Source organism: Tursiops truncatus, chromosome 11, assembly GCF_011762595.2.
Source record: "Tursiops truncatus isolate mTurTru1 chromosome 11, mTurTru1.mat.Y, whole genome shotgun sequence".
NCBI lineage: Eukaryota > Metazoa > Chordata > Mammalia > Artiodactyla > Delphinidae > Tursiops > Tursiops truncatus.
In genome coordinates this window covers 59,491,469-59,510,315 of record NC_047044.1, presented here as the reverse complement: position 1 = coordinate 59,510,315, position 18,847 = coordinate 59,491,469, and the positions used below count along the sequence as shown (strand labels likewise).

The window sequence follows — 18,847 nt, the reverse complement described above, 5'->3', positions numbered from 1 at the left end:
CGTGCCCCTGTCGCCCAAAAGACTGAGAAAGAAACAGGAATCAGGCAGAGGCAGGGGGCCCAGACAGACTCTGGCAGGGTGATGGGGAACAGAGACCCAAGGACACCGGCCGTCAGAGCTGGAGCCCCGTCCCTTGCTCTAGGGGACTGTCGCATGCTAGAGGAGCTGAAGAGCCGGGGCGCCCAGGTGGAGAACTCTCCAAAGCCTTCCCTCCCGGGCCTCAGTCCCTCAACACCGGCCTCCCCCTCCAGCCTCCCACTCCTTTATTTTCTGGAGAGGCCGTTAGGACCCCAGCGGACTCTTCCCAGTAACCCATTGGAGAATTAACTCTCCTGTTCTCCCTTTCTCATTAGGGGCCCTCCCCGACTCTACCCCTCCCTCCCAGTCTGATTCTGAGGATTTTTGGAAACTTTCCATCCAAGCAGCAGGGAGATGGGAGTTTCCCTTGGTCTATAACTTGACGCCCCCCCTCCCTCCAGCCTCCCTTGGGTCTTGGGGAGCGAATCTAATGGTCTTCAATCAAGAATTTAATCAGGGCCCAAGTCCCACACCCAGGCAAGACTCGCTGCCTTCCCCAGCTCCTGGCCAGATCTCAGTCCCGATCCCTTCAGCTCTGTGTAGCAGGGTGAGTGAGTGTGTTTCTGTTTTACAGACTTACACAGCGTCTCTTGGAGGGTTTCTATGACTCCCTCGCCCCCTTTTCCTGTTTCTTAGGCTCAAAAGTTCCATGTAAATATCACCCCCTTCTTCCCACCCCAGTAATTGCAGATTGTCTTTCCTCTCAGATAATTTGCCAGGGCGTTGTTGTTTGTTTTTTTGTTGTGGTGGGGTTTTCTTTACATGTATTTATTTATTTTGCTGTTTTGTAGGACTAATACAAATGGAAGTAGTACAAACACAAACGGGCCTTGACATTCTTGGCTTTCCCACCCCTCCCCCATTCTGGAATTTGCGGTTTCTCTGGAGTATAGGGGGATGGGCGGTCCATCAGGTGTCAAGGTGCCCCACCTAACCCGGAAAGCTTTTAATTTTGTTCCTAGGTCTTTAACCCTAGAAGAGGTCAAGCAACCAATCAGAAATGAGCTAAGCAGGGTCACATGGCCTTTAGCAACCAATCAGCCAAAAAGTACTGGGGTCTCAGTCTCGGCCTTCCCCGGACTCCTCTTCTTCCCTCCCCACCACCCTCTTTAGTTCTTGGGTCCTCCATGTCTCTGAAATGAAGGGGATAAGTGATGCTGAGAATATTCTAGCCCTCTTCCTCTGTCCCTAACCCAGCTCTGGGGAGTCTTTGGCTTTTGTCCTCCAGTTCTAACAAAGTTATACTTCGAGATCAGTCTCAACTGCACTGGGATCTGAGGTTGTGGGGCAACCTCTGCATTATTCTCATGTTCTCCTGTGTGATCTTACCCAATTCCCTGGACTTTATAGATAATACACTCTAGATTAGGCTGTACAGTGGATGTGGATACGAACTCCAGCCCTGAATTCAAATTCTGACTATGATTATTCCCTATACACTTACCTTGCACACCTTTTCGTTTTCATTCTCTTATCCTCTTGGGGACAGGTGGAGTGATTAGAAGAGACCTCTTTTGATTTATCTTTCTGGAAATGCTCCAGAAGCCATTAGCTTTATCGAAGTGTCTCTGGCATGGTTGGGGAAGGGAGCAAAAGTGGAGACTTTTTGAAAGTTGTATTTGGTACCTAGTTTGTTGAATAACTTCAAGTCAGTTGAAAGAAGCATTCTGGAAAAGGAAATCAGCACGGAAAACCAGGACCCTTCCCCCTCCCTTCCCCCATACGAAACAGGTGATGGATTTAAGTTCCCTTCCTTTCCATTCTTTTAACAAGATATGATGATGTTGATGATGACCCTTTGTCCTGGCCAATGGTTATCAAAGGACACAGCCACTGAAGGTGTGGATTTTGCGTTTGTGTTTACACATGGGTTAGGTCAGAACAAGCAATGGCTGATAAACTATTTCTGAGCAAGTCCATCTGATGGCACAGAGAATGTGCATGTGTGGCAGGAGTACTTGTCCTCATGTCTCCTGAACACTTGACTTTCAGGCCCAGACCCAGGCATTTCTCCCCCCCACCCCCATCCCCCAGTCTCCAAGGCTTTGTTCCAGGGTTAATTTTCTGGTTGAGTTCCCCTCCCTCCCCTCCCCTTCTCCTCCTCCTGAACTCCTGCCCTCCTTGAACTGACGGAGAAGCAAGATGGGCTGTGCCACCCAGACCGCTAAGCCCTCCTCTGGGGGCATCAAGGGATAGCCCAGATGGAGCTGGGCTTTGTCTGGGTGGGGCTGACTTGGGGCCAATGCCACAGGTCAGGTGGGAAGGATTAGAATGAGAAGCCAGAGGAAGGGCAGCTCTTCTCAGAAACCGCTGAGCCCCCACTTGCCAAGTCACCTTCACTCCCACCACTCCACTAACCTCTATCATGAATTAGAATTAGAGCACACAAACTTATTTTTCTCTGGTAGATGGTGTGGTAGTCTTGTCCGAGACCAATCCTCACCTCTGTGTGGATATCTCATGCTGGAGTTTCCAGACTCCAGGAAAGTAAGGAAAGAAAGGGCAGGAGTGTTGGCTCATTCTAAGCAGGCACTGGGAAGAGAGACTTTATTGCCTCAGCCCCTCTTAATATCCAGGTCAACTTTATCTGTGTCTTTGACTCTCCCTCTCTTTGTGTAATTGCTTTGGGCTGAGTTCCTGAGCTGAAACATCATTGTCCTGGGCTTTAATTCTGTGCTTTCCTTTCCTGGAGAGACAGGCACTGCTCTGAGCTTCCTCCTCAGTGGGACTGGAGACCCTGGAGCCCTTAGAGGTGGAGAAGGGACAGAATCTGGATTCAGGACCCCAAGCTAGGGCTTTCTGGCTTTTTGAAATTCGATTTCAAGAAGAGGCTAGCTGTTAGAGGGCCAAGAAAACCACGTCCGTTTTGTCGGGTCTTTGTAACCCAGAATGGTGTGTCTGTAGTGATACCTCCCTTCACTGCTTTGATGGGGCCCCAGGAGCCCAAGGAGTCTGGACTGAGGAACTGAGATGATAGAGATCTCTTTGTCCTTGAGTCCTACAGAAGAACCCTGGGATCCATTTTCTTCTCCCACTCCTGGGAAGATTCACTGTGTGTGGGTGGGGGTGGGAGGGAGATGAAATTTGGGACTTAGGGAAGTTGGGCTAGGTTATCCAGGACCTTGTTCAGCCTCTGATGACCAGGCCTTAGAAGCTAGAATGAGAGGTTGACCAGAAGGCTCTGGGCATGCTAGGGAGCCTTTGCAGGACAGAGGCTACTTCTCTACACTTGACACAAGTGCCATGATCTGCAGCCCCATATTGGGGGGTGTGGAATGTGTGGGCTCAGTTCCCTGGGATCCCTTCAGATCTGCATGTGACACAGCTCTCAGAGAGGTAGAGGAGGCTGGGTTCTGCCCTTGAAAGATCCCCAGTTCTCTCAGCCCCCCAGCCCAGATCACCACACCTGAACAGACAAAGTATATGTATGTGTCCAAGTGTGTATGAAAGAGGTCTGAAGGCCAGGCTGGACACAGCAAACCAGCCTTAAACTAACTTCCCAGTAGCCCATGATTCTTCCCATCAGCCCAGCCTGAAGACCATTTGTCCTCCCCTCCCCACTCATGCCCTCGAGCCCTAGGCATCTGTTCAGTTTCTGCCTCCCCGGAAAACCAACCCCCTGGAGCAGCCCCTACAGATGGGGGCAGCCAGGCTCTTGGTGACCTTTAGTGGCCTGTTGGCCTGTTGAGTTGTAGGGGGCTGGAAGGCAATGTAGGACCAGGAGGCCAGATCCTTATCTGATCAAATCTGCTCTTCAGGCTTAATTCCAAATACCTTAGGGCTGCTTCTCTGCTCAGATAGTGGAGAAAATTCTTGTCTAGTAAATACTTCTTTAAAAAGTCGGCGTTCTGGCTGGAAAACCCAGTGTGTGTGTGAGTGTGTGTGTGTGTTTGTGTGTGTGTGTATGAAGCGAGTAAGGGTCAGGTCCCTCATTTTACACTGTGTCTCTCCCCCTCCTCTGGGTGGAGGATGGGGGCGTGGGCTGAGGTTTTATTGAAGGTGCTTTTCCTGTTGGGAGTAGACATGGGGTCATAAAGCCTAGAGGAGGCTGTTTTGATCTGGTGACTTCTCAGGAAGTAGCGTTTGAGCTTTTGCTTTGTAAATCACTCTCCCCCAAGCTGGCCAACTAGATTGGATTGCACTTCTCCAAGCCCACCTGGGGCCCTCCTTACCTCCCTTTCCCCAGTAAACCAAAGCAGAAAAATCAAAGGAAGTCCAGGGCTCCCCAAATCCTCTGCCTCCAATAAGAAAAGGGCTCATTGGTGATTTTTCCCCCTCAAAACTCCAGATTTAAAAATCATGCCATCTTTTATTTTCTTTTGCCCGTACAGACCTTGCTTCCCCCAACCCCTTAGTTAAAAAGGAGCTAACGTGGAAAGCAATCAGCCTCTGAGCCTGGTGGTAGATACCATGACTCCTGGGGGCTCTACTCTCTTCTGGGGCCGCTGTCTCCCTGTGATGTCTTTCTTGAGCCCCAAACCCCTTCTTGACAGGGTGGGAATTCAGGTCTGTAAGAGAGAGCTCGTGAAGAGAGGGGATGGGAGGGGGGCATATAGATGACCCCATCTAGCATTGTATGAATGGAGGAAACTCTCTGCAGTCAGTGACTGGGTTTTATGTAATTAAGATGGGTGCAGGGTAGTGTGTGAAAGCCCACAGTCTTCTCACATCTCCCTCTAACCGAGCTGTTGCCAAAAACAAATTTTACCTAAATGGCTCCATTTTGTAATGTTAATGAGCCTTCCCCTCCTAAAGACACCCCAGCTTCCCATGGATCCGTCCCCCAGCTTTGGGTTAGGGAGCTACAGGGAAAAGAAGGAAAGAGTCCTCTACCTCTGTCTCAGTTCGGGCTACATCAAGTCAGGATGCTTTCAGGCCCAGTTGTCAGGGCTCCTATCCATCGCCAGAGAGATGCCCCATATGCTGGAAATAAGGCCATAGATTATATGAGTCCCTGGGCCCTCTTAGCACTTACTTGCACAGGCTTCAGTTTACTCTCATTTATTTCCCAGGGAAGTCTGGGCTGGGGCATCCCAAACCCACAAGCATCAGAGAATCTCCCTCATTCCTAAGATTCGATGCAAATACACGTGTCTTTACAGAGAGCTGAGCAATCCCATAGTTGTATACGTGAAAATGTATTAATAGATTGCTCTGTGTATAACAGGATGTGTTTTACATCCCTCTCTACTCCACATTTAAATGCAGATTTATAGATATTTAGATTTATAGATACACAGTGAACGTAACAGTCCTCTGTTAAACTCCTGTGTACACATTACCAATCTCTCTATAGTGTTGGATGTATAAGCTGGGATGTCTCTCCCTAAATATCTGGATGAATAATTGGTGAGTTTTTTCCCTCGGTTGGAAAGAACTCTGCGTGCGTTGCTCAATCTCTATTTTGAAAATTTTATCTAGATTTATGCAGAAGTCCCAACTCATAAAATAGCTACATATTTGGAGATCTTTATAGTCTTTGCAATTTTGCTGCAAACTTAAATATTTGAAAGTATGTTTAGAGATGGTTCCATAATGCATGTATCTATATGTAGGGACATAGATCTCCCTCCAGAAGGACTGACACTTACTGCATCTCTCTGTCTCTCTATCTCTGTGTCAATAAAGACATCAGGTGAGTGGGGATAGGGAACAAATATCTCTGGGCTGTCTTGCTTATTAAAGGGAGTGATTCTGTTGCTATCTCCAAGGCTGAGTCCAAATGAGTTATTTGCCCCTGAAAACCTGCTCTAGGGACCACAGTCCTCTCCAGGCTGTCCCTGTGACCTGAAATCCCAGCCCAGGCTCCCCAACCTGCAGTACCTCCCAAGACAGTCACTAAGACGGGAGAGAGAAGGGAAGAGTCCTCTAGCTCCGCTCCTCTTGGCTCCCAGGGTGGAGAGGCTGACGGAGGCGTTGTCCCCCCACGCCAACTGGGCCTTTGAAATTTGGGGAAAAGAGCGTTCAAGTCCCCCACTATTTTTGTAGGGTGCCCAAATGGTGCCAGAGTCACTGCCCGACCCATAGATGCCTCCTCCCCAATTGTTCTTGGTGCCCAGGGCCCAATTAAGCGGCCGCCTCACTCCCGGCAGCCGAGCTCTTATCGGCCGGGATTGATGCCTCCGCGGCTCCTGTATATCATTTCCAAGATTTTTTCTGTCCAACTCCTCGGCTCCTTTGGCTTGCGCGGCTTTGACTAATGATTGCTACAGATGCCAACGTCTCCAGAATCCTAATAGCCAGACAGGCGGACTCTTATTTACCCGGCAACATTTCTGCGGGAAGGGGTGGGGGGAGAGGGGCTGAGGGAGCTGGGGCTCGGCTGTTGCATGTGGGGGGGGGGGGGGCAGGGAGAAGGTTGTGACCAACTCACGTTTCACTGAACTTCTTCCCCAGTGAGAAAGACATTCCCAACTCCCTCCTCTCCCTGAGGGAAAAGCAGGATCATAAAATAGTGCTAATAGTAACTCAGAGCTCGCCTCATTGAAAAGGATCAAAGAACGAACAGGACATGGGGAAATAATCAGAGAAGTGTTTATTAGTTGTAAATAGATGAGAGATTAAGCAGGAGACCAGCGGTTTAGGGAGGAAAAAGAGGGATATTTTTTTTTCTTCCGGAGAAGAGAAAGGGGAGGTCAGCCACGGTGGGAGAAGGGGCTCCTTTTTAAAATTTCACGTCTTCCCTGTCCTCTCCGCACCCCGCATCTAGTCTTCCCGTCCGTGGAAATGCCTCCCGTCCTTCCCTTACTTCGCCTCACCTTCGGTCCCTCCGGTGTGGGACCGCGGCCACTTCCCAGAGGCTGCTCCGATGCCCGCTGGGGCTGCTCGGGTGATGGGGCCTCTATCTGGGGCTGGGGAGCAAAATGATACCCAACGGCCAACTGCGGGCTGCGGGCCGCCGGCCCTGCGGTCCCACTCGCGCCGAAGTGGTGGAAAGTTGCGGCCGAATTCGCTTCTCCCGGCGCTTCTGGGCCGCCGGCGGGGCCGGGTCTTTGGGGGAAGCGGCTGGAGTTCCCCGCCGAGCCTGGAGCCGGGCGTCGCGCTTCCCGGGGTCTCGATCCAGACCTTCCCAGACATATACCCCTCATTCGGGTGAAGAGAAAACAAAAACGCTGAGCGGCCCGGCTCCGAGCCCAGGCATGGAGTGCTAACTCCAACGCGGAACAATTTCTATCAGAGAATAACGGAGCACAAAATAATTCAGCAAGGCGGATGGGCAGGAGCACGGTGTGAGATCCCCGCGCGGTGAAGCGGCTGCAGAGCGGACCGCGCCGCACAGCCCGGGAGGACCATTTCGTTGGAGTGTAGGGCGAGGCCGCAGCCCGGACCCGGACCCAGCCGCCCGAGGGCCAGTCTCTAAATTACAGCCCATCAGGAGGACTCGGAAATGCAAAACAGGGAGCCGAAAGATTTAAACAGTCGGAGGCGGAGGCGTCCCGACGCGGCCAAAGCGAAAATCAATCACGTAATTAAAACGGGGAGAGGGCGAGGCCCGAGCTTGGGGGTCCGGGGTTCGGAGGAGGCAGCCAAGGTGCGGGCCGAGGTGGGCGAGCGGCCTGAGGGTGGGGCTCTCCCGTCGCGGCCGGAGCGCGGAGGGGCTGCGGAGAAGTTTGTAACAGATCGCTATTGATTCCCGCTTGGCTGGAAAGAGCAGGCTGTGTGTCCTCTTCTAGGCCGGACCCTGAAGCCGCCCGATGGGCCCTTCCCGGGCTCCCCCATTTTCATGGGGTCGTGGCGTGTGGTGATCCCTGGGGTGCCCCGATCTGTCCAGGCAGGTTTGTCTGAGAGCGCAAGTGGCACCAAGACGTTGCCTCTGGGTTTAAGGGGGTAGAGGGAAGTGGCACCCTAGTTTCAGACACTTACATGTTGCCTTTGGACTGGATTCCCCCACCCCAGGAATCAAGGCTTGCCTTTGGAATGACTCTCATCTAGGCATCCAGGTTTGGAAGGGAGGTGAGTGGGCTTATTAAGGGGAGACTTGGGCCTGAGCTAACTGGACCCCTTTGGGCAGGGAACGAGAAGGAACAGTTCCTGGAGGAAAAAAATAAGGCACGCAGGGAGCTCTGTTTGTGAGGGAATGGTGTTCTTGTTATTACTGAGGTTAATGATGGTAATGATCAGGTATGGCTGGGTCAGCCTGGAGAGAACAAGCTCTCACAGCCCTTTCTCACAGAGGCTTCTCTGGAGAAGTCACCAGCTCCCCAACTTGGGTGTGATTGGGGCGAATAAAATGAAGACCTTTCCTCCCTTTCCCTGCCCTTTCCTCTCCCGTTCCTTAAGAACTCCAGAAAAAAAGGGGAAACCTTATAAAATCTTCAACTCCCCCCCATCATTTTCCTCTGCTCTCTCCAGTTCAGTAAAATGCATCATCTTCGGGCACTGGGCTTTTGCTGGGCGCCCTTCTTAGGAAGTTCAGCAGGCAGTTACTGGACCAAGTCCCCATGAATTCTGTTTCTGACCCTGGAGGAGACCCAGGATTCTCTTGCCTGCTCTATTGGAATTCTCCCTCTATCCTTAGCCTTTCCCAGTCTCTACCTTCCTTGGTCCTGGGTGTCTAATCCCATGGGTCTCTGGCAGCTCAGAGGCCAAGAGCATGTTGAGATGCCCTCATCAGCTCCCCAAAGGGATCCCACCTTCCTATCGGCTTCTTAATTCTGGGAGCATTAGGTCAGGGAGCTCTTTGTAAGCTCCCCTAAGCCAGCCTAATTCCTAGATCTTTCAAAACCACATTTAGAGAGCTTTAAAAGTAAAAGTCCTTCCCCCTCTAACAGGAAAGTTCAGGTTACAAATCTTCAGCAGCGCAAGCTTCCTGCAGCCATAAGTCAGAATTTTCAACAACAACAAAAAAGAGGAGTTAAAGCTTGCATCAAAGGGAGAAGGGGACACCCCAGCCCCAATTTTAAAGGGGATGCAATCCAGCAGCCTTGGACAAGAGTGGGGGCCTCACTTGACAAGAGTCAGTGAGGCCACGATGGGCAAGGAAGGGGGTGGGGAACCCAACCTCTAACTAACAATTTCTCCAGCATAAAAATGAAACATCAAATTCGTTAGCCCAGGGCCTTCATTTTTCCCCTTCCACATTATAACTAGTTATTGAACTCGTTGGAAGATCTAAAGGCCATTTGCGAAGAGACAAATTTCAATGGAGTTTCCCCATCAATAACCCCATGGCAGTGACCTATTGGAACAAGTCAAACACCCGAGGTGAAATGCAGGTCACTCTGTCTAACCAATATTAAAATGCAGCCACTTTTTAAAAAGCCACTTTAAACGAGATTTGAGGAAAATTGAATTCCAAGAAAGGCAAAGCAAGGAGGGGGAAATCCATGAGAGGACCTTGCCTATGGTCTCCGAATAAACAAGAGAGATTCATCTTTAATATTTAAAGGGGGGAAAATTAACATTCCATGATTGCTTTTTTTTTTTGAGACTATAAGCGATTCTAGGAGAAAAAAAAAGGTTGAGTATTTTCTGGTGACACTTCTGGGTTATTAAAATCATTTTAGACCAATTCATTACTTTTACTGACAAGAGATTTAAGAAAAAATCAATTAAGCATTTGCATATTCTTTTGCATACATTAGCCCTGCCTGCTGGCTTTAGAAAGGGACAAAACACATACATATATACATATACACACACAGGGGGAAAAATGGGAGCCTTGCTTTAGTTTGGGGTTTTCAAGTTGCTCGGAGAAAAAATAAAAATGACATGAATTACTTGATTGTATACCATCTAAAAGTCAATTTACTTGAGGAAGAAGAAAGAGACATGTTGCAATTTTTAATCTCTAAAACAACAACAAAAACCACCTACACACACGGGCGTGCGTGCCCGCACACACCCACACCCTGCACTTCTGAGAGTGGGAAATGGATTGACCCTCATTTTCCTTCTCTTTGCCCTCCAAGTCCTGAGTTGGTTCTCCCACTTATTTTTCTCCCTAGGAAAATCCAGGGATTCTGAGACGTGAGATTTTAAGGCATCGCAGAATCAGTGGAGCCGCTGAGGTCTCTCAGCCGGCAGCTTGTTACCGGGGAGGGGAGGAATATGGGTTATCCAACGGTCAGTATGGTAATCCGGGCACAATAAGGCCTCGCACACAATGGACACATATTTTTCTTCAGCGGTGTCAGAAGGGAAGCGCTTTGTACTGAAACGTGTTTCCGAAAGAGAAACCAGATCAAGACTTAGAAAGGATATGGGGTGAGGGGGGCATTCAGACAGTGATGGCTTAGAGGCTGGCAAAAGGTGATCAGAAAAAATAAAAAATAAAATTGGGGCAGAGAGAGGTGGAGGGCAGAGCAGGGGTTGGAGATCCCTGGGCTGAGGAGGCAGGAGGGCGAAGCACAAAAGGAGATACAAGGATTCATCACGGGCAAGAACCGCTTTATTGCCCCCCACCCCAACCCGTTAAGCCAGTGCTAAGTACAGAAGCCCTCCGAAGGGATCTTATTTCTGTGCTTGCAATAATATCCTGATGAAAATGTTCTTGTGTGTGTGTGTGGTAGAGTCTGGCTTGTTATTTTCCGCATAGGCAACTTTCTTGCTATTATAGGAGCCCAAAGAGAGGGTTTTGGTAAGTGATGTAGATAAGTGTGGGCATACTTGGGGGAATCTCCCAGATTTCACTTTCTGGATGTGCATATCGAATTAGCTGTGAAAACCTGGAACGAAAACTCCACAGATTTATGGCTGCATAAGGAGGCATTTAATACATTAATAAATGTTAATAGTATGAATGCAAATATATTTGTTAGCAGTAATAACCAAAGACGGATTGGACACGTGGTTGGAGGCATCTGAACTCTCTGGATCTACTTACACGTACTGGCCTGAAGTGGGTTTCGGGCTCCCGTTCCCTCGACCCACCTGCAGGAGCTCTGAATCCTAGGGAGTGGTGGTGTGAGATGTGCAATGCCTTGGGAAGGACTCCCTAATTAAGACCAAGAGGGTGAAGAGATGGAAGAAAAGCGAGCTGAGGCGGGGGCAGGGCTGCTAGAAGGTGAATGTGAGGACTGCGAGGAGGGGAGCCAGGTGGAGCAGAGATTATTCCCTACCTGGATGAGGTGGGGCTACCTGATCCAGGTGCAGGCCTAGAAGGGAGGATGGGGTGGGGCTGGAAGGCTTTCTCCCTCAGCAGCCTTCCGCCCACCCTACCTGAGCTCTCAGGGACTTTGCCTCTCCCCAGGCAGCAGTCTGGGGCTGGGTTCAGAATTTTTATGTGGATCGGCAGTCAGCATTGGTTTCCCTCGCCACTTCCAACAACTTATAATTAACCTATCCCCCTCCCACCAATAATAAAACCCTCACGCACTCCAAATCACTGTCAACCAAGCAGCAGCCTTCCCCTTCTCAGTCTCAAGTTCCTCTTCCAACCAAACCAGCCAGTCCTCACACGCAGAGGGTCCCGGACAGGAGTGGGCAGGAGTTCTCAACCAACTTTGGAAATCTGAGAACCTCTTCTAAGAGATGGTCAACCTCCAGGGAATTCCGGTTCTCTCACCCATCTGGTGGTAGGGGTCGGGCACTGACCTCTTGGGGAGAGGGCATCCAGGGACCCCCAAGCACTGGCTCTTGGTGAGCCTGGGGTGAGTGTGGGGGGCTTAAGCATTGCAGAAGGGAAGGCAGCCAGGGGCCCAGGCAGGGTGAATCAGTCCCTTTGGGCATCGGCTGTGGCCCAGCTCTCGTTCCAGCCCTCAGGGTGAGCCCTCATTTGGAAGTGGGGACCCTCTCTGACATCCCAAAGGTGGTGAGAGACAGATTGGAAATCTCCCGCCTTCAGCCTCCCTCTCACAAGGGTTTTATTTTTTTCCCTTTCCCCTCCTCATTCCCTTAATTGCAGATGTTCTAATTAAACCCTCAAATAGTTGTTATGCCGTTTTAAAAGGTACTTATTCAAGTGTCAACCAGGCTGGGCAGGGAGGAGGCAGCGTAGGGCGGCGAATTAAAGGTAGATTGACTAATCACAGCGGCGATCATAATAATAAAATCAGAGGGAAAAAAATCACATTACGACTTTTCGTGGAAAGGAGGGAGCAGGCAGCCAGCGGCCGCCAGCCCTGCGCTGCCGCCGACACAAAGAGTGCGGGCGATTCCACGAGACTGATTTATGACGTTTTACAGCCCTATAAAAGCTGTAGCGACGAGGCAAGCGCTTCTACCACCGCTGGCAGATTTAGTCTAATAAATAAAACATAAACAGTTAACTTTATGTGTCACTTTTATTGTTATCAAGTAAAATATAGCCGAGCCCCGGCAAGCTATGATTTTAAACTATAATTGTTATCAAGTGCAACAAGGGGACCCGGCTCCCTCCCTGGGCTCTCCCTTCTGCCACCCCCCTCAACTCTGAGTTATGGGATCAGTTAATTGGAATTGGTGCAAGACGTGGCCACCCCTGGCTGAGGGGGAGTGTGTCAGAAAGCAGCTCTTCCTTGCCCCCTCCCTCCTCCATGGCCCTGCCACCCCACCATCAGGGTATGCCTGTGGGTGGGTAGCAGAGAGAGGGGAGGGTGCAGGAACGGGCTGGAGACCCCCAAGGCCCGCCCGGCATCCCCAGCTTCGTGAGCTCACCCTTCAGCTTTTGGAAGGCGGCCTGGAGCTGGCCCTTGGGGATGCGTGTTTACATGTAAACACATGTGTTACATGGATACAATCCCTGGCCGGAAGCAGGCTCTACAGACGAAGGCCTCCGCCTTAGCTAGGTCTGCCTTCTGTGGGGATGGAGAAAGAAGAGCTCCCCGGGCCTTGGCTGGGCACCATCCCAGGGCACTGGCCCCTGGCAGAGTGCTCTCCTCCCTGCTCCAGGTCCTCGGGAACCAGCCTTGGAGGCGGTTGTCAGAAAGCAGCAGGCCAGACGGAATGGAGAGTGGAAACAGCGGCCAGCAGGAGAGATCCTCTGCTCTGGGCTGGGAAGAGAGGGTTAGTGGGTACTCGGGGAGGGCAAGGCTTCTGAACTCTGCTTTTGCCAACCACTTCCTGTCTCTCTTCAGCGGGGGCTCAACCCCCAGACCTCCAGAAATGACGTCAGAATCATTTGCATCCCGCTGCCTCTACCTGCCCGGTCCAGCTGGGACCCTGCCTCGCCGGCCCCATGGCCAGAGGGTTGGGTGAGTGTGCATGGGGAAGGGGGCTGGACTCTGGTCTCCTTGGATGGGGGGCATCCCAGGCTCACCGGCTTCCTGGGCTCAGCCTGGGCCTCTCCCCATCCAACCTCCACTCCAGTCCTCATTCAACTTCCTCTTCCTGCGAAAGAGGGGCGCTGCCACGGTGCCCTACACAGACTGAGACAGGACCGCCATGAATGGAGACCTCTGGAAAAGCTCGGGAGCCGAAGCCCGAGGGGCCCACCGGAGGCCCAAGGGGAGACCCTGGGAGGGGGCTGAATCACAGCCTCCCGACAGCCCCCCAGTGCCCAGGCTTTAGAAGGGAGCTGGGGCTTCCCATCTCCTTTTGCAGGGGAGGGTTGTCAGTCGGCGGGGTGTGCACTGGGGGCACCGCGGCCCCTGCCAGCTAACCCCGCATCACCGCCACCACCCCCCCAGCACCACCACCACCACACACACAAAAAAAATTGGATACATTTTGAATAAAGCGATTCGGTTCCTTATCCGGGGACTGGGTTGCTCCGTGTGATTGGCCGGCGGAGTCACATGGTGAAAGTAACTTTACAGGGTCGCTAGCTAGTAGGAGGGCTTTATGGAGCAGAAAAACGACAAAGCGAGAAAAATTATTTTCCACTCCAGAAATTAATGATCATGAGCTCGTATTTGATGGACTCTAACTACATCGATCCGAAATTTCCTCCATGCGAAGAATATTCGCAAAATAGCTACATCCCTGAACACAGTCCGGAATATTACGGCCGGACCAGGGAATCGGGATTCCAGCATCACCACCAGGAGCTGTACCCACCACCGCCTCCGCGCCCTAGCTACCCTGAGCGCCAGTATAGCTGCACCAGTCTCCAGGGGCCGGGCAATTCACGAGGCCACGGCCCGGCCCAGGCGGGCCACCACCACCCCGAGAAATCACAGCCGCTCTGCGAGCCGGCGCCTCTCTCAGGCGCCTCCGCCTCCCCGTCCCCAGCCCCGCCAGCCTGCAGCCAGCCAGCCCCTGACCATCCCTCCAGCGCCGCCAGCAAGCAACCCATAGTCTACCCATGGATGAAAAAAATCCACGTTAGCACGGGTAGGCAACTTTGCTTTTTGCTCTCCCCCTCCCTCCCCTCTTCCCCAGCGCTCCCCACCCTCCTCGGCCCCCTCCGGCCCCCGTCCTCCTTTCTCTCCTTCCCCCTCTCTCTCCAGGAGCGACTCTGGGTTAGCACAATTGAACTGGATTTACGAGCGAGAATGGGTAATTACATCCCCCATAAATTTTATGGCTTAGCTACTCTGGGCAGTCCGAGCCATGTGCTACGATCTGTTCTGTATGTGTGAAAACTATGCTCGCTTTCTAAGGGCGCATAAATAATTCAGTGTCGTTGCAATGAGGATTCCCCTCTTATTACACTACAAAGTCTCCAGCTCCCTTCAACTTCTTTATAACCCGTTTAGCTTGATGACTTTATTTCCACCACCCCCTCCTCCTGTTACAACAGAGCTGAGGATGGGGTGAGGGTGGGGGGCGGGGAGCCTGCTGCCTTTGAACCCCACTATTTGCTTTTCCCCTCCCCCTCCCCCAGTGAACCCCAATTATAACGGAGGGGAACCCAAGCGCTCGAGGACAGCCTACACCCGGCAGCAAGTCCTGGAATTAGAGAAAGAGTTTCATTACAATCGCTACCTGACCCGAAGGAGAAGGATCGAGATCGCCCACTCGCTGTGCCTCTCTGAGAGGCAGATCAAAATCTGGTTCCAAAACCGTCGCATGAAATGGAAGAAGGACCACCGACTCCCCAACACCAAAGTCAGGTCAGCGCCCCCGGCCGGCGCTGCACCCAGCACCCTCTCGGCAGCCACCCAGGGCACTTCTGAAGACCACTCCCAGAGCGCCACGCCACCGGAGCAGCAACGGGCAGAGGACATTACCAGGTTATAAAACATAACTCACACCCTGCCCCCACCCCAGGCCCCCATCCTCCCCTCACACACAAATTGACTCTTATTTATAGAATTTAATATATATATATATTTTTTGGTTCTTTTCTCTCTTCCTCCCACCTTATCCCTTGTCATTTCCAAACAGACAAAACAGATAAACAAACAAGCCCCCTGCCCTTCTCTCCTTTCCACTGTTAAGGACCCTTTTAAGCATGTGATGTTGTCTTAGCATGGTACCTGCTGGGGTTTTTTTTTAAGGCCATTTTGGGGGGTTATTTATTTTTTAAGGAAAAAAAGCTGCAAAAATTATATATTGCAAGGTACGATGGTCTGGTTTAGGTGCGTTTCAGGGGAAATGAGGAAAAGAAAAAAGGAAAGAGATTTTTAAGCCAATTCTCCTCCTTCTTCTTTCTCCTCCTCCTCCTTCCCCGCTCTTTCCTTAGGCCTTTTGCATTGAAAATGCACCAGGGGAGGTTAGTGAGGGGGAAGTCATTTTAAGGAGAACAAAGCTATGAAGTTCTTTTGTATTATTGTTGGGGGGAGCTGGGAGGAGAGGGGGGGAAGACAGCAGACAAAGCTAAATGCATCTGGAGAGCCTCTCAGAGCTGTTCAGTTTGAGGAGCCAAAAGAAAATAAAAATGAACTTTCAGTTCAGAGAGGCAGTCTATAGGTAGAATACCCCTCACCCCCGCATTGTGGTTATTGTGTTTTTGGACTGAATTTACTTGATTATTGTAAAACTTGCAATAAAGAATTTTAGTGTCGATGTGAAATGCCCCGTGATCAATAATAAACCAGTGGATGTGAATTAGTTTTACGTCAATGTCTGATGGTTTCTTTTTATCCCCCTCCTCCTTCTGACCTGGTATAACATCCCACCTTCTCTATATAGTTGCCGAAGTTTACTCTAAGCAAACACACAAATCTTAACTCTCAACTCCAGTTTCCCAAGGTCCTTAGAAGAACCAGCAAAAGATTTGGGGCAGAGGATCTCAGGGGAGGGGATGTGGAAGATTAGGGCCAATTTCTCTGAGTCTGCAGAGGCCAGACTCTCCTGGGGGTACTTAGAGTGGAGCTGGGGGGGGGGGTGTCTCACTTTTCTAGAGTTAAGCACAGTGCCTTCTTTTGTCTATTTCCTTCTCCTCTCTTCTCCTTTCTCTCTGATGAGTAGGCCTGCCTAATTTGCAGACTAGAAGGCAAGTTTAGGGAGTTGGGAGGAAGAAGAGTTTTCATCTTTGGGAAGCTCTTTGGGAATAAGGGATTAAGGAAGATGCCCACTCAGCATGCCTGTTCTCCTTAAAAGAAGAAACATTTTGAGCTGGTGACTCTGAAGCAGCAAAGTGACCTGTCAGGATGGCTTCTCTGTTTGTTTAGACTTGGAAAGAAGGGTGAAGTGGAGGCCAGAGGCCTGGGAGGCCCCCTTGCATGGATAGGCCTCAAAGCCTGATTCCTAGAGATAATGAAGCACTTTTATTTTTTCCCCCTAACTTTTATCATGGACCTGCCAGGTGTTGAGAAAAGACACAGGGAGAGGTAGGGACCACCCCTCTTCCTACAACTTCCCAGGTCCCCGCAGGGCTTGGGATAGGCAGAACAAGGCTGCCTGGTTGTAAAAAAAAATTTTTTAATTGTTTCCTTGGGGGCTAAAACAAACAAACAAACAACAACAAAAACTGAGCTGGATTACCTGAAGGACTAATTTAGGCCAAAGCCTCCAGCGAATTCTGGTCCTGGGGCCCAGGCTCTGAGCAAGGCCTGCTCAAATGTTCGCTTGTTTGTTGGGAGAAGGTGAGGAGGTAGTTGGTGAGCTTCTCAGGCAGTTTAACCAAATTTCAGGATGGAGGGCTATCAGAGGTAGAAGAGAGAGGGAGAAGATATCTGGGGTAAGTAGGGGAGCCATGGATATCGCTGTCCTCTCTCCCCAGATTCTGGAGTGAAAGGCAACAGAAGAACCAAGTTATGAAAATCTGATTTATTTCCTCTTGAAGGACTTGCTTGCTGGTACTTAGCGTGTGTGTGTGTGTGTGTGTGTGTGTGTGTGTGTGTGTGTGTGTTGGGGGGAATCAGTCCTGTAGGTCTACTTTCTCCTCCCTCAATGGTGCCCTGGGGACAGCAAAACAAGCTGCCTACAGTGTGAGGAAGCAGGGCCAACAATTATCTGGAGTGATTTTATGTAATCAAGTGAATTAGGGGCCAAATCTGACTGTGGCTCCCATCATCTTGAGGCAATTGACTTTGGGGCAGGAAAAGGGGGTCTAGTTGTATTTGGGGGAAGGGAAGGAAGGTCTGAGGGGTGGACCTGGGTGTCTTTCCCATCCTGGAAGGAAGCTAAGATGGAAAGAGAGGGGAAAATGGAAATTGAGATCCACAGTCCTTTCCTAACTTTGCTCATTTGGTTTCAGGAGAATTTATTCCCTGCCCTCCCTAAAGTGGAAGAGGTGAAAGCAAGGAGGGGAAAATTCACTCTCTTTTATGTCTTATGCTTTTTCCTGAACTTGCTGAAGGGACATGCTCTAGCTCCGGAAAAGCAGCATAAAAGGATTGGGACAGTTCTTTTATTTTTCCTTCTTTAGGGGCTTCTGTTTTTAATTCCTCTTCTCACATATACACACATGGTCACTCTGTCCTTCCTCTCTCTGTCCTTCTCTGTCTGAAAAGGGGAAACATCAGACATCCCTAGTTTGTAACAAATAAAACAAAACTAAACCCTCTTACATTTGATTTTTGGAAAATTTTGGCCTCTGGCCTTCCCTCCAGTGAGCTCCATTCTCTCCTCTTTCCCTAAAACTCTCCTTTGCCTTGGACCTGGCCACCTAGAATGGGATCAGTCTGGCTGGGAGGAGTAGGATGTCGGATGTGGGGACCAACCTGGGCCAGGGCTCCTAGCTCCAGCTGTCTTGGTCCACTGGATGCTGCTACAGCCTCACTGGGAAGCTGAGGGCCAGAGCTTTTATTGAAGTTGGGTTGAGCAGTGGGAAAAGGCTGGGGGGGCGGGGGCGGGAGGGGGGTGGGGGGGGAGCGGGGAGGACGCAGCCCAGGTTCACGGGGAGGACACAGCATTTTCTCTCCCATTGCCTTTATATTCGGCAGCGCCTCTGACCTCTCCCCCACCCCCATCTCCGACCCTCCCAAGCCAGCCCTTGCTCAGCCCCTGGTCTCCAGATAGGATGCCACTGCTTTTGTAGGGCTGGGGATTTCTTGCCCCGAGTAATGGGAGAGGCAAGACGCATGAATGCCTGCTAGCGTATTGTGTGTCTCTCCAATGGCTAAGTAAAAAGAAGACGGGGTGAAAACGGCGACACCAGTCTTCCAAGGTCCTTCTCTCCAAGCACCAGGAGATTCCCCACAGGTCAAAAATCCCCTTGACATGTAAGTAGTTAGCACTGATCGGCTCTGGGGGTGAGGAGCACAGCAGTTTCAACTCTATCTCTGTTTGCGGTTCAATTTTTATCTCAACTCCCGGTCTTGGTGAGGGAAGGCGGGAAATCCAATCAGGAGCGGAGGGCTTCTGCTTGGGAAGAATGGAGTTTCTGTGCAGAGTCGTGTACCTGAGGAGTGAAGAAACTTGGCTCAAAAAGGAGAGAGAGAGTCGAAAAAGTGAGCCTGATGGGAAGGACTGGGGAACTTTGTTTCTCTAAGGGCCTCTCGCTGCCACTTGTGTGAAGTTTCCTACAAAGTTTTCTCTGCAATCTGTGCATCAGCTTTTTTTGAGCATGGACTGGGCG

The 18,847-nt window shown here is 50.9% G+C and overlaps 1 protein-coding gene across 1 annotated transcript; it reads left to right on the top strand.

Moving 5' to 3' along the window:
- Window positions 1–10,359: 10,359 nt before the first annotated feature.
- Window positions 10,360–15,939, top strand: HOXC4 (homeobox C4). The gene is made up of 6 exons (NM_001289847.3): window positions 10,360–10,370; window positions 12,582–12,593; window positions 12,946–12,965; window positions 13,074–13,190; window positions 13,827–14,271; window positions 14,765–15,939. Exons 5-6 carry the CDS (start codon window positions 13,833–13,835, stop codon window positions 15,118–15,120), a joined length of 795 nt encoding a protein of 264 aa, NP_001276776.1. The 5' UTR covers window positions 10,360–10,370; window positions 12,582–12,593; window positions 12,946–12,965; window positions 13,074–13,190; window positions 13,827–13,832; the 3' UTR covers window positions 15,121–15,939.
- The last annotated feature ends 2,908 nt before the right edge of the window (window positions 15,940–18,847 follow it).

Excerpts from the sequence above, each read along its gene's own strand:
- HOXC4 (NM_001289847.3), top strand. The coding sequence starts at position 13,833 with ATGATCATGAGCTCGTATTTGATGGACTCTAACTACATCGATCCGAAA. Across the intron at positions 14,272-14,764 it reads AAAAATCCACGTTAGCACGG|TGAACCCCAATTATAACGGA; the intron begins GTAGGCAACTTT and ends CCCCTCCCCCAG.